This window comes from Boleophthalmus pectinirostris, unplaced genomic scaffold (assembly GCF_026225935.1).
Source record: "Boleophthalmus pectinirostris isolate CB_2022bp ecotype Guang Dong unplaced genomic scaffold, ASM2622593v1 HiC_scaffold_1, whole genome shotgun sequence".
NCBI classification, from domain to species: Eukaryota; Metazoa; Chordata; class Actinopteri; order Gobiiformes; family Gobiidae; genus Boleophthalmus; species Boleophthalmus pectinirostris.
In genome coordinates, this window is record NW_026570970.1 from 21,721,025 (window position 1) to 21,736,872 (window position 15,848).

Consider the following 15,848-nt stretch of genomic DNA (forward strand, 5'->3'; position numbering starts at 1 on the left):
CTGCTGTTCCTCTGCTGCTACTACGCCTGTTGCAACAGTTACTACAGCACATCTAACACTAGTACTGCATGAATGAAATTCTTGAAGCCACTAAATCTACAGCGGTGTAACAGCTGCAAATTATCCAAATGTTTCCTGTACTATTCACATAATTAACTTGATTAACTGCTGCCATAACTTGTAATATTTACTAAAACAAAAGAGCAGATTAGACATGTTAATAAATATTGCACACAAACAGAATAGTAGTGTCCATAAATGCATGCAGATGAAATATGTTTTTCTTAATAACAAAACAATTCCTAATCCCTCTTTTCCCATTTCATTTATTTGATAAAAAAAACTATGCTTTGAGTGCTTCTGGGTCAGGAAATACACAAACTGTATTTTCCCTCACCCTACATTCTACAGAGTATTTTTGACTTTCCTCTCATCTGAAATTGGAGCTTGTTCCAGTATTTATATAGGGTACACCTTGGCTTCCGGCTTTATTTTTGGCCAATTTCTTAAGTCCAAATCTGAGCTGCAACAATGGAAAACAGATAACATTTCTTTCAACTTTTGACAAATGTTGTGTAACTATTTTTGCTTTGAGATCCTCACTTCAAAGACTTCCTGTGCTGAAGTTGTGCAGTTGCTCAGCTTGTTTAGTCTCATAAAGATCCACAAAGTACACTGTTAGATTAGATATTTGTGCTTTGTTGCTTCAAATTTGTCCAAAAGCCAACGTTTGTAATAGATCTCTTTGTGTGTGGCTCTCCTTGTTCTTTGATAGGCTCCTGACCAGCAGCTGGGTGAGACCACAGCACCAGGACCCAAGTGACACTGGCACCAATTAGCATGCCACAACAAACGTAACATTGTTAGTACGACTGGGAATCACAGGGTCCCTCACGATTCGATACGATACACGGCTCATGATATGATATTATTACGATATGGCAACAATTATCCATATATTGCATATGATTCCTTTGTTAAATGACTACTTATGCAAAGTTAATATAAAATACATCTATTGTAATCATCAGAACAGTGAATATGTCAAGTGTATTGTATTAAAAGGTTTCCTTCTATTTAGTAAGCAAGACAATTGTAGTGCGGTTACAAAAAAAAATTTAAAAAAATTGACGGTAAATGGTGGTCAAATGATCATATTTTATATAGCACTTTTCCATCTTTAAGGCACACAAAGCACTTTATATCAAGAAGCCACTCACCCATTCACACACACATTCACCAGTGTACACAGGCACTAGGGGTGAGATGGATTCACACCGCCAACCTGTGGGTCAGTGGATCCGACCACTTTCCCAATGATGTTTAAGTCAAGAGCAGGATTTGAACCACCAACCTTCGGATCACTGGACAAACATTCCAACTGAGCTACTGTCGCCCCATATCACCAAATTTAGTATTATGATATTTTTGCACATCCTAATTGTTAGCACTAACTTCTAGAAGGAGACCGAAAATAAATGGTTGTTTCAAGGCAAAAAACAACATTAGAGGACATCAAAGAGGAGGGGGCAACTGACTAAAATGTTTATGATATGTGGTGAGGCTGTGCAGATGGGAAAGGGGCAGAAGAAGTAGTCCACATGGCACTGTCTGGACATGGGACTAAAATAAACTGCCTCTTAAACAAATAAGGCTCCCGCTGTGGGCCGTGATATGAGAATCTCTGACTGACTGGTCCAAGAAATATTTAATGCATCAAGGCACATCTGTGAAAACGTCTATGGTTCGTTAATGTTTCAAAGCAAAACAATATGGCCCGGGAGCAACGCCTTGATAAAAATGGCACATCATCTGGTCTGTGATCCTCAGTCAAAACAGTGTGACTAATATTAGAATAATCTCACATATGGCACCAGACTTTATCCATACGCTGAAATGTTTTGGTTGTTGGAGTGATTGAGTGAATGTAATTGAAAGGGTTTAGTACTGAAGTCATATAAAGTGGGTCTATCTTTCAAGACGTCAGCTAGTTTATATACTCAGTTATACACTCAGACTCAGTTTTAAGCCAGGTTAAATAGAGGATGCACATTTCTGCCAAATTAATATATACACCGCTTATAGCTTCATTTCATTAACAGTAAAATTGCAATAACAGAACCCTTAAAGGTGCACTATGTGACTTTTTGGTTGCGGGTCCGTCACCTTCATGTTTCTATGGAAATGGCATTACTCTGTCTCAAATATTCTACAGCAGGCATGTCCAAACTACAGCCCGTGGGCCAAATACGGCCCTCAGACAAATTTTTCTTGGCCCTCAGGCTTTTAGGTGACTTGGTCCAAATTACCTTACATCATTTAAAAATTGACTTCTTACTGCAAGTTTTTGGAAAATCTACCTTGATAATGCGAATATTTAATATTTAGTGTGTGGTTTTAAGGATCTTAGCATGAGCCATCAGTATTTATTCCTGCTATCGTGTTAAACATGCATATATTTCAATTTCTCATTGTATTGAGCACCAGTCTAGGGCGCTCGATCTGCCCTCTGCTTCATCTGTGTTTAGATATGTGGCCCTTGACGAAAAAAGTTTTTACACCCCTGTTCTGCAGTATGACTTTAAACAGCAGTATCTTGTATTTATTTATTTACAGGTTGCTCAAAAACAGGCATTCTGAGTGGGGTTGCCTCTCCACAGAATTGACCTTTGAAAATCTGTTCAAAACTTTGTAAGTGTATGTTATTACTTTTTCTATTATCTTGCTTGTTTTTATGGATATGTCATTCCTTTGCCTGAATTGTTCCACAGTATGACATTAAACAACCCTCAAAAATACAAAGAAAAACAGATATTCTGACTGTGAGCAGGGTCACCTCTCCACAGCTCTGACCTGTTACTTGGTCAGATTGGGTCTCCATGGAGATAGAAAAGTTATGCAATAACACCTCCATGGAGAAAAGCATTTGACGAACCCACCACCAGAAAAGTTGCACAATGCACCTTTAACTACAGAAGTTTTTTCCTAAATCCATCATAACTGTGTTCAACAAAAAGCACTTAGACGTCTAGTTTGAGTCCACGTCTGAACACCACACAAATCATTTTCAACCAAGAATTTTCAACCACGCAGATATCTTTAAAAGATTGCATATCCGCAAAAGCAAGAAAAACACACTTTGAAATGGATCACAGTTCATGTTGTCAATCAATCTGAACAGCCCTTTTCACCAGCCCACAGTAAATTCACTGAGCTAATGGAATCATTAAAGATCTAATATTCTGCTTTCCTAGAATTAAACATCAAAGCACACGTATCATTTGCCGTATATGTTACTGAGACCCTGTGGTGCACTGGAATAACTCTAAACAAAGAAATCATAGTAAAAAATTATGACGTTCAACTACAATGGCTTTTTAATGTGGGACTTGTTTCCATGTCAACTTGAGTACTAAGTCAACAACACACTCAGACAATCTCCAGCTGTGACCCAAAACTTATCAATGGGGCTTGACAAAGAAAACATGGGGTGTAGCAAAACACGTACAACACTAAATACTGGCATTTATCCTATCAGCTCTTGTCATAGCATAACATTTCCCATTGAATTGGATTATAATAGTAGCAGTAATACGCAGGAATGTTGTGATAAATTCTATATTGATTTATGGTTCAATATATGGTAATATGTATGTATATGTATATATGTATATGCATATGCATATGTACCATTTCTTTGCAGTACTGGGAAATTTTAGGCTATTTTTTGACTATATGATGAGATTTAAGCCATAAAAGGTTGAATTAATAACTTCTATATCTCATTAAAGATGCAAACTAACTGCTAAACTGTTTGATTCTGCTATTTATTTATTTATTGCAGCTCATGTTTTTTTTTAACAATATTACACATTTAGAATAGTTTTGTGTTTTTAAAGGTGCATTGTGTAACTTTTCTGGTGGAGGGTCCATCAATTGCTTTTCTCCATGGAGGTGGTATTGCTTCGTCTGGAATGTTTCACAGTATGGTACTTTTTTAACTCCATGGAGACCAAATCTGACCAATTAACAGGTCAGATCTGTTCACAGTCAGAAGATCTGTTTTTCCTCTGTTTTTTTGAGCTGTTTAATGGCATACTGTGGAACATTCCAGGCAAAGGAGTGACATATCCATAGAAACAAGCAAGATGAAATAGAGTTATAACATACACTTACAAAGTTTTGAACAGATTTTCCTTGCACGACCTTCTAACACCCAGGTCTCAATATGGTCTACAATCAGATTTCAGGGTTTCTAAAGGTTCGCTTAGTCAGACAGTACTGTTGGTTTACCTTCAAAATTGTTTGAAAATGAAAGGTTGAATTTGTACTAAAATTATCAACCCACACAGTTGTTAAAATGTACCTGTAATTCTTTTCACAATCTAATATTTTAGCTTTGAAAAAACTGGGCAAATTTAGGTATCACATTTTCTATAGTGAAGGTCTTTCCATTATCTTGAGTTATGAAAACGTCTTTTTTTAGTATAGTTTAATACTTGAGACAAGCAAAAATATTTAATTAAATCCATAATCAAACCAAATACATTTTATAAATACATACATTTAAATACCTATAACTAATATATTTAAGACACTAAACGGGCCATGTATATCCTTTTCTGCAGTTGCTGTCTGGACGTGAGACTCTCAGATGCCAAGGCTGCATGCTCCTGTCTCCAAACACAACAGTAGAGGAGATGGGGAGTCGACAGTGTCCTTCAGAGCTTAAAGCAGCCAGGCAACACGCCGAGCTGTCAGCCACACGTCCAGCCACGCTCTCCCCCCGCGAGTCTGCTCCACTAAACCTGACTATACCTGTGTGTAGGCGGGTGTTTATCACATTGTGGGGACTAAAATCTGTATTCACGCTCAATTTATGCAGACCTGAACACTTAAGGGGACAAAAATCAGGTCCCCATGACATTCATCCTTTATTATAGGGCCAATAACATGATTTAAAGTTTGGATATAGGTTAAAATAGCTTAATGTTGGCGCTTTGGTTAAGGATGGGCAAGTAGTAACTATGGTTTAAAGTTAGGATCAATCTCCAGGGAGTGCAAGTTAATGTAATGCCCCCAAAAAGCAAAGAAATGTAACATGGTTGTTTCAGTGTCTGTGTCTCGGGGCACTATGGTTAATCCAGATTCACTCCCCAGGCCTGATGCCAGAGCACCCAGCATGCCTTCTGTTGTACCTGTATTGCTAATGAGGAGAGCTCAAGCTTAATATATTCAATTCAAAAGAAAGAACTTTACTTGACTGGATTTTAAAAGGATTTACTGACCCTTTGCCATCAAGCTACCACAAATAGCCTAAAAATGTGCAACTACTGATATAGATCGAGCCTTTACCCCTTAAGTAGAATCAGTCTTGTTTATACATCCCCACTGAAGTACAATCAGATAAATGTGACTGGATAGTGGAAGAGAATTAATAAAACCCAAGCTAAATGCATGTAATGTGATTGAGATTAATGTCCCGTTAAAGCAGGCCTATTATGCAAAATTGACTTATCCAAGCATTTAACCATGTTATATAGATGTTTTCCCTTCTCATTTACCCTGTCAGAATTGTATTAGGAATAATTCATGCATGTTGGAGTAATCTTTAATCGTTTACTTTCGAAACAACATTTTGCCGCTCAACTCCCATTATCACCATCACTGGCTTAATCAGTGAGACGCAAAGAATTTGGCAGCTTTGCATAGTCATTTTAGTACAAATGGGAAAAAAAAACTGCTACACGGAATTGCGGACAACTTCACAGATCTTTGTTGTGATGACATTTACGGCGATATCAGCTCCCACTGGACATCGCAATTCTAACACGAAAGTTGTGGGCTTGTTTCTTTTATTAAGTTGTTTTAGATTAATACTTCAATTTAAAATGCACAAATTATGACATAATGATAAATGGGTGCCACTGATTATAACTATATAGCAGACACAAGCACAAGTCACAGTTATTATGAGTGGACGCATTTCTCGAGCTACCATAAAAAAACATATTCACCAAGACAGGCACTGGCCAGAAAGTAAAAGTAGGCTAGCTGATTGAAATATAAAATAAACAAAAAAAGTTTAATTGAGGCCTCCATTAGAATGAGGGAATTCAAATTAGAGAAGGTCAAATTGTTAGTGCAATCTGCAAAGTTTTGGTAAAGTTTCTTTTGCATAATTTATCTAGAATATCAGTAAAGGTCGTCTCCCAAAAGGCCAAACCAACCAATATATTTTCTTATTAAATGGAGACGAGGGAAGAGTTATTTGTGGCATTGCAGGCCAAAAGGTGAGTACATGTTAGAGCTCTCACAACTCCCAAGTGGATACAACATTCATATCTGAACTATACCAAAACTATGGTAAAAATTGTACTTTAAAAGAAAATGTAATTTAGCACATGCCTTAAAGAATTTGCTAGATGTAATTTTATGCCCATCTTTAATTAATATCTATCCACAATGATATGTTATCGTGTTGGTTTGCAGATTCACCACTGTATTTTCCAGTAACCACATTAGTGATCGTTTCCTTGGTTTTACAATAACACAAATGTTATGTTACTAGAAAATGTTCAAATCAATCGACAATTTGTGGTTGTCAAACTAATAGATGCCCAAATACTGAAACAGAAAAATCACATAAATAAGACAAATGTTGACCTTGGAATAGTTTTAGTTCATCTTATTCAATACTGTGTAAACTTCAATTCTTTGCATCATGGTCTCAAATTTCACTTAAACGATAATGACCATAGATTGGACAGCTATACGTTCTGTCTGACTGGCATGTCATTACTCCAACTGCCTGAGAGTTGCTTAAATGTCAACAAAAGATCAAACCACAACGTGAGCAGAGCTTGATGATGATTGCGATGCTGATTATGTGAATTACCTCAACCATACACACATTCAGAGGGCTTTTCAGCTGGTGATGCCATTATTGCAGCCGTATGCCAAGAGTGCTGCGTAGCCTAATTACCTGCATGTGTGTTGCAATGGGGGGAGCTGAACAAACAGAACTGTGTGTGAGAGAGAGTGGTGGAGTGTGTTGTTATAGTAATGCGAGATGTCAAAGGAGTCAGTCTCAAAGCTGCAGTTTAGGTGGTCCCTCTTAAAAGATTTACTCTAAACCTGGTGCAGTCATGTTTTTATGGGGTACACCTGTAAAATACTGCATTTGTGACGCAAGTAATAAGCTATGCCATACATTAATAAGTTAGATTAGATTAGTTTATTTGGAGGGAAGGAGGCAAAATTTGTGATTCAAGTTTGTCTTAGTCACATTTTGAAAATTGACTTTGGATGATAATTAATGTTTAGAAATATTATATTCCATTTTTTTTGTTTCCAAGGTTGCCACAGAAAATCATGTACTTTATAGTTTGTGCTGATTTTACTTTTGATTTGGTGTATTATATTCTTGTATCTTTCAGGCTATACCAGAATGAGTATATTGGCTGGTGCACAACTTGATAAACTAGATTCAAGATGGTCATGACAGCAAATTGATTTTACAGCAGTTGCTTGAAAAGACACACTGCCAATACACACACACACTCCCACACGCTTCAACATAACTAAAATAATGTTGTTGTTTTAATAAATAAACAACACAATTGCACCTAAATAGTTCAAATTTAGTCCCAGAATGCACTTGGCTTTTAAACAATGATCAATACAGCCCAGTGTGCTTGTGTTTGGACCTGAACTAAGCCTATTGATTGACGGAGGATTATGTGTGGTATTTAACACATTGCCTTGGCCTGAGAAGCTCTGTGGTGAATTCTGTCACCGCGGACCGTGGCTGTCACTGACATCAGCATCTCCTCTGTCCTCTCCTCCACTTCCTCAGCTGTCAAAGGGCTCAGTGTTCTTCCAGATGGGGCTCTGACTCACTGCCCCACAATGCATTGCGAGACCAAAAATTCTGGAAACTAAGAGTACTTGAATAAATACATAAACACAGGGTCTAGTTTTATTATGAGAAACTAAAGTGCCATTAGATATATGGTTGACTTTTGGTGACTTTACTATCTAAACATTTCATTCCAGTACAGTCCTTATCATAATGAGGTAAGAAGAGGTTTTGTGGCTTAATAATAATGATAATAGCATTTAGTCCAAGAATATCTTTATTTTAAATAATATTTCTGCTACTATATTGTTTTATAGGGAGATAGGAGCAGTGTCTTGGTGGGGCTTTAATGCAATATTTAACTAAGTTTTGGGATGCAAACACAGAACTGATTTACTTTCTCTCCGGCAATGCACTGAAAATTAGATATCAAACTAGGGACGTACCGATACTGATGATTATATTGAATATCTGCGCTGATCCAGGTGAATTTGCTGAATTGGGTATCAGTTCAGCCAATATCCTGGTTGGACTCTTTACTAACTGATGTTGGCCCAGAAAGCCTCACAATGTTTGATGAATAACAGTTAGATAACACAATTTGATCAATTTTTGAATAAGTTAACTTTGTTTTTCAGGAGGAAAAGGTCATTTTCAATGCCTACACTAGTATTGGGTAATATTGGATATCGGCAGATACATAAAGCCACAGTATCATTGTCTGTGTTGGAACTAGAACTGAAATGGCTGGATTGGTACATCCCTAGACCAAAGACCCTAATTTACATGGCACTAAAATATGTATCTTTGTATTGGCATGGGATGATACAGAGGTCATAACCCACATATGTCAATCACCATATCTGTCCATCCTGTAGCTATCTCAATCCCATCTGGTTTTGTTAATTGAGCTCCCTGGACAGGTGACATCCGACCTGTAGTTGAGGAGTGGAGAGGATCTGTCCAGCTACACATGAAAGGTAAGGATGTCCTGCGTGATCCTTCCCTAAAACTTGATCCTTTCTCTGATCCCCACCCTATCCTCGGCCCAGTTGTGTTTGTGGGGCACCATGATCCGCAACATGAGCACAGGTCAGTGTGGAAAAACATCAAGTCACGATGACGTCCGCCCGGTGGTCACTAGGTAAGAGGTCCTTCAAGCTAATACAACTAATTCTTTATATTCGTAAATGGGATGTGTACAAACCAGTGACCCTCCCCATGCACACACAAACCTTCCCTAGACATGTGGGAGGTTTTTGTGCAAAGCAACTGTCAATTCATAACAGTTTCCATAGGCATATTTCTTAACTGGAAATATTATAGATGATTATTTGAGGCAAATGTATATGGGCCAACATAAAATACTGCTAAGTAAGGGTAAAACAGATGGCATTAAATATGTGCTATATGTGCAAAAGTGTAGCTCACAACACCCTCTACCGATATAAGGGAAAAAATCATCTAAGACAATATTGCCGACAGATAATGCACATCACAAATACATGTGCACAAACTAACTCTTTCAATCCTCTGAAAATATAGGGATATCTGAAATTATGCACGAGAATTTTGGATTAACATCTTGAGAGATTAAAGAGCAGAATCCGTGTTTATGGCATGTGTCACTGAATCTTTACCTTTATAATGCTGCTCCTGCGTGGTGCTGCTTTCACAGACTCCAGAAGAATGGTGTCTGTGTCCTGGCCGCCACCGGGCACGATCACCCCGCTCCTCCGGCCGCGGGACGCTCTGGGAGGGATACAGTCTGGCGCTCCATCGCTGCACAGCCCGTCTCCAAATCCATCACGCTCAGACATGTTGACTCGAAGTAGGCTACAGGGCTTCGCTGTTTACACACGGGAAAATGAATTAACTCGTCGAAGCACAGAAAGTTTTTCTTGCCTGTGCATGGATGCCACAAATAGGTTTCTCCTACATCATCGTTTTCTGTCTGGAGGAAACAAAACGACCCAATTTCGGTAATTGTGAGCAGGATCTCACAGTCACTGAGCACCAAGCTGTCGGAGGTTTTTGGGCTACGGCTGACCCGCACAAATCATCTCCGCTGTGACGGAAATGTCCAAATCAGAGCAGAATTCTGGACACAGGCAGGTACAGTACCAACTTGAATGGAAACTCGTGCGCTCTCTGTACGCGCAACAAGTCAAGTTCCCTTTTTCGACTGCTTCAAGGCACGATGCGTGTAAAAACTAAATCCTAATAAGCCAGCTATGTTGCTTGGCTGAATAGTCTGTCAGTGCACCGGTTTGTCCACAAGCCAATCCCAAAACGAGTCAGAAAATAATCGAACCTAGGACCAAAACATATCGATGTCAACAAAGTGCAGAAAGAAGAGAAGTTTCTCGGTCGTAAGCGTGGATTCCAGCGATCAGGCGGCTCTGCGCGCGCAAATTGCACATCACTCAAACTGAAACTCATCCACGAGAATGATCTTGGTTATACTCCGAGCAACAACAGGAGACTTTTCACGAGAATAGGCAATACAATTGACAGTCGCGCCGCCTCTGACCCACCGCCTCCTCTACCTCCGTCCCTCGACTGCGCTCCGCCCATAAGCCGCCAGAAAACATTTGAGTGACGCGCACAACGGCCAATACGCTGCAAAAAAAGAGAGATTTGGAAGCACTGACAGGTGGAGATCCTCTGACAGAGACGCACTTAAAAGGGAGTGAAGTATGCAGGTTCAATTTCATGTACTGATGTGAATTGGACAACAATATAAAAAGGAACCACCGCTGTTCTTTTTGCAGATATTGAAAGTAAGCATATTATAAACATGATTAATTATTGTTACAACAATTATCACTAGGCCTATTACTTTTAAAGCCTGTTTCTATCCAACGCAGTCGAGCAAACGATAAGAAGACTTGATCAATACCCAGTCCAGGAGAAATGTTTAAAAACTTTTTAACAGAATCAATAAAATGTCTAATGAATTATTTAAGTGTACATTATAGGTATGCCTATTAGGCCTGCTACGCTACATGAACTATTCTTACAACAAGACCACTGCTGTAAAAACAAAACCAAAGAATCTAATATGCTCAGCAAAATACACGATCGGTGTACCTTCTCGACCACTTTACCGCCACCTGCTGTTTACAAATGGAACAGTTTCAAAATGTTTAAGTGGAATAGCCTCCCTTATTAACTATGCTTTTGCACACGCTCCTTTGTTGTCTGATAAATGTAAAACAGTTGAACAGGTGGTTGTTAAGAACTGAATTCCACATTTACTGTCAGTGCTCAGCCAAGGTGTTTATGTGTTTATTGAGTGATTACATATGTCCATTACAGCGGACACAGATCTTTTCAGTCAGCTCATTGCTCAGCACACAGAGTTCTGTTGTAAAATGGCTAAACAGAAACTATTAAAGACGTTTTTGGATGTAATGAGGCATACCTTAATGAGGTACTATGGGCAACGAAACACTAATTCTTTTTTATATGGGTGAAGCTACTCTGGTGCCTTGGAGTCTGTTCTATTTTCTCTTTGCACAAAATATTTAGGTAAAACTGCTATCACTATACTGAACACATGGGCTGACATTCACTGAGGTCTTACCCTATGGATCACTTTTCTTCTAAAGAAAAACCTCATATGTATCTTGCCCTCCATGTAAATGAAGACCCTAGAAACTTACTTGACCTTTGACCTATGGATATTACATATAGGTGTTTGGGGGCAGCTGGTCATATGTGTCTTATGAGGCAGGCAGCTGAAGGTGTAATAAAATAGTGATATATTATTCATTACTGTGGACAAAATAATGATATTTGTCCCTGGTTGGCCCACTCTGCTGAGGGCGCAGTGGGTCATGGTCAGTCCCCCAACCCTCCCCCAGCTGGACAGGATTTAGTGTCCAGCTCAAGGACACATCAGCAGAGGCTTCAACGCTCTAACCCTGCTGTCCTGTGTATGGACCTAGGGAACCAAATGAATAACATAACTCATGACAATTTGATACATAAATGCTCTCATGCAAAGAAGTAACTTGCCCTCTTTTGACATGCTGAGTCTTGCTTGTGAACTAGAATATGAGATTTGATAATTGGTTCAGCATGCACAGCAACACAGTCAATGTATTAAGAAGTTTCAAGTGAAGTTACATTTGCAAGATAAGAAAATAAAGATTATTTTACACAAAAGTTAGCTAAACTTGATTCCTTTATAATTTTATAAGTTTGGTCATCAGTGGACCTCTAAAATGAGAGCAGTTAAAAGGTACAGTGTATGGTTTTCTCAGGTGGCATATCACCTTCATGATGAAAAAGAAAATTAAAACCATACTTTGGAACATTCTTCATGGAGAAAAATATTTTATGCCTTGAATCTTAAACATAACTTTAACCTTAGGTTTATGGAGATACAGGTGCTCAGAGGAGACATGATTTTCTAAGTTTACAGTACAATCAACTCAACAAAAAATTATTAAAAAATATACTTTTATTTTAGTGTATTTTTGGTTAAAAAGTGACATGCTATAACTTAAATGTGCTTCAAGAATTTTGTTTGGCAATTTATCCAGACTTGGGTATGGCCCTTCAGCTTATTACCAAGATAAAATGTACCCCTGAAACCACTTTTCCTTAAGATATCTGAAGAACATGCCTTAAGAAATGTTCTGTCTGCAACAATCTTTATATCACGGGTAAAGTTATAAGGGTGAACCCAGAATGAAAATGCCCTGAATCTTAAAATAACAGTAAGCGTCTCGTGGCCGTGCAAAAGTACATCTAGATTGGCTCTATCCCAGTGAATTCTCCTGCTTATGTTTTGAAGCTGTTCCAGCCCACTAATACTGAGCCATGGAGGTACTGTTGGACCTTGAGCCATGCAGCTGTGGAATGTGGTCAGTGAGTGAAGCCTATTAGCACAAGACACTCACCAGTCACACACTGTCCATAACTCACTGGAAACATTCATACATCTAAGAAGGAACTTTAATCATAATACAAAATAAACTGAGGCTACACATCTACACCTGTCACGATAACAAATTTTGAAGCGTCATATATTGCAACAGAGAAATATCACAATAAACGATAATACTGAAACTAGCATGAATAAAGCAGGATAATAACAATTTATACAGAAACATTAAAAGGCATTCTGAGGTACAAAAATCTATAACAGAATGAACCATTAATTACTGATAGAAGTTACTCAATCAACACTCTGCAGCACAAATCTTATGTTATTACATTAAAAAATCCCCAAATCCCCCATTACTGCACAGAAATTGTACACACGATACATCTTGAGCCCCATAATGTATTGTTCCAGTTTTCATGCACTGAACTGTAAGTCAATATAGTAATTATTGTGACGGGCCTATATACAACATTTACATCATAACATAGCAAAGGATGCACTTTGTCCATGATATTGTTGGCTAAATGGGTCCTAATTGTCCTGTTATTGATGACTGAGTTACTAATTTCAGTAAAGTAAATTTTAAAATAAGAAAAATAAGGCCCTGTATGATTTTGGAATTTATTTTAAAGCATCTCTAAGGCAAGATACTATTGATACTTTTTGGAATATGCATTCTCCAACTTGTTAATGTCAGCGTAAACTATGTATGAATGTGGTGTGAGCGTGGAACCCCCTGTATTTAACTCATGGCAACTGATTAAAAAGTTTACACAATGCTACACTTTTCACCAGCAGCTTGCTAACTTGTGTGACCTGTTGCCTGTGGCAGTTTTCACTCAGGTGCCATTTACAAATAGGCCCATAGGCTATGTACACAGCTTTTTAACATTTTCCACATAACTACTGCAAAATTGTTTGTGTAGTAGCCTCTTCAAGTGAACTGAATGAACTACTTGAGTTAATTGTTGATTATTTCAATCGCATAAGTCAGTCCTGTGGTTCTTAAAAAAGTGACTCCCTGTTTTTCTGACCAGTTAACAGATCCCTATCTATGTGTCACCAGAAAGCCTTATACTAGTGACATATGAAAGAATCAAACTGTAAAGAGGTGCAAATACATTTTGTGACTTGATTGTGAAGTAGCTGAATGTGGCGTCTTGATGTGACTAGCGGTGCAGTGTGAGAAAGACTGTGGCCGTACACATGTGTGAACTGCGCAGTGCCCAAAGGTGCAGGCTGTTCTCAGTTTGGAGTTTGTGGAGGACCTTGAAGAAAAGAAACTGAGGAACAGACCATCCTCTTCCATAAACTCTGCTAGGAATAAACAGAACAGTGCAGTTCAATTTTGACTTGACTTTTACCAATGTTTAGAGAGTGCTGCTTTGTACACGTCGTATTTTGTGTGTTGTTTGATGAAGAGATAACTAAAGTAAGGTGTTCAAAATCTACAGAGGCGGTACTGAGTCACATCTACTTTATAGTTGTAAATGAGTAAAGGAAATTGAAGTGACAATATAACATCATCAATATTACTTGAGTAAAATTTGTTTTAAAAAAATTAAAAGGATTTTTTGATTATGTAGGAATGGTTAACGTGTAATTTTTTTGTACATTTTTATTTAAGTTCAACATTGTTTTATATTTTAATTGCTAGTCTAATGTTGGAATTATGTAATTTAATATTAAAAGTAACAAACTAAATATTTCCTAGTCAATGACTTTTATTCCAGGTAGGTACACTACATTCCTCCCCATTTTGTACACCCATGAATTATAACACTGAATTATAAAATCTTGTTGTTTTTCTTGGGGATATAAAATAATTTCTGTGGTTTATACACTTTCAATCTCCCATATACTTTGTTCTTCCTCATTTGTTTGCTTTGTAATCATAGACAATCACTAGAGCATAAAGACATCTTGTTCTCCCCAGCTCCACATTTGTACAGTGTATCTGTGTCTTGGGTCAGAGTGACTGCAGCTTCTCACACCTGCAGTCTCAGGCACTCCCTGTTCACCAGACTGCTTTACAACTGCACTCAATGGAACATGTGCCCCTGTTTTGTTCATGGCTTATTATAGACAATATCTGCCAATTTCCTGCTAATCCTAAGGTCATAGTGACAACAAAACTCTCAAGTGTATTAGAGAAAATGTGATTTCTTTGTGTTTTGGACTCATTTTGTAATAACATTTGGCATTGACTTTTAGCACACAGGATGCCTCCTCACATAATGTCATTTATTTGGGCTTGCACTTGCTTGACCCCATAGATATTATTGCTTTGTCTATGTTCCACAATATGGCATTAAAGATGGCATTATGAGGTTATCTTGAATTTATTTAGTTACAGTACAAGGGGCAGTCTCCGTGAAACTAGATATGCTTAATGCCATACTGCGGAACATTTCAGGCACAGCAGTTACAGATAACGGACAAGCGGGTAATGGACCATCCACCAGAAAGGCTACATAGTGCCCCTTTATGTAGGCTAAATAGCTGGAGAACCCTTGTAGCTGTTATTAATGTAATATTGTAAACATAAGTGCATAGAGACTTGTGTTATTTTTTAGTTTTCAGTTTCGTCTGTTCAACAAATACTTGGAGTGAGACGCAACATAAGAAACAAAGCCTGAGCTATTCCATTAGTAAACGCTAGATGGCACTGTTATCTCACACATGCTAGAATGAAATAGTTTACACTATACCCATAAACTTTACAACACCTATTACTGAACACATAAAATGGATCAAAACCATCAATTAAGTTTTAGATTTTAATATAAATACTACTCAGTGTGCAACCATTTTCCATTGTTTTTTTTATATATTTATGACACTATAAAGTCACAAATGCAGGAATAGAGGAGGCACTCACTGTGTAACTTTAGCTCATCATTAGTGTTTAATGCACTTCCATATAAACTCAACAGTTCCTTCCCTCAGTCAGGTCCCTGTTTACTGAATCACGGACATTTCCTTCCCAGTGCGTCTTGAATGGGTGGAGTTGAAGATAGTGGTTTCCTGCTTGAAGCTCAGAGTTTTTGAACCAGGTTTTTGGAGTTATTTTTGAGGATAGCCTTC

General features: G+C 38.0%; 1 protein-coding gene across 1 annotated transcript in view; it reads right to left on the bottom strand.

Annotated features, from left to right (window-relative positions):
- plcl1 (phospholipase C like 1) overlaps positions 1-10,396 on the bottom strand; it is an 86,015-nt gene extending 75,619 nt beyond the window's left edge. The window contains exon 1 of the mRNA XM_055166023.1: positions 9,502-10,396. Coding sequence (XP_055021998.1) covers positions 9,502-9,681 — 180 coding nt within the window. The 5' untranslated portion in view covers positions 9,682-10,396. The remainder of the gene's footprint in view (positions 1-9,501) is intronic.
- Positions 10,397-15,848: the final 5,452 nt, after the last annotated feature.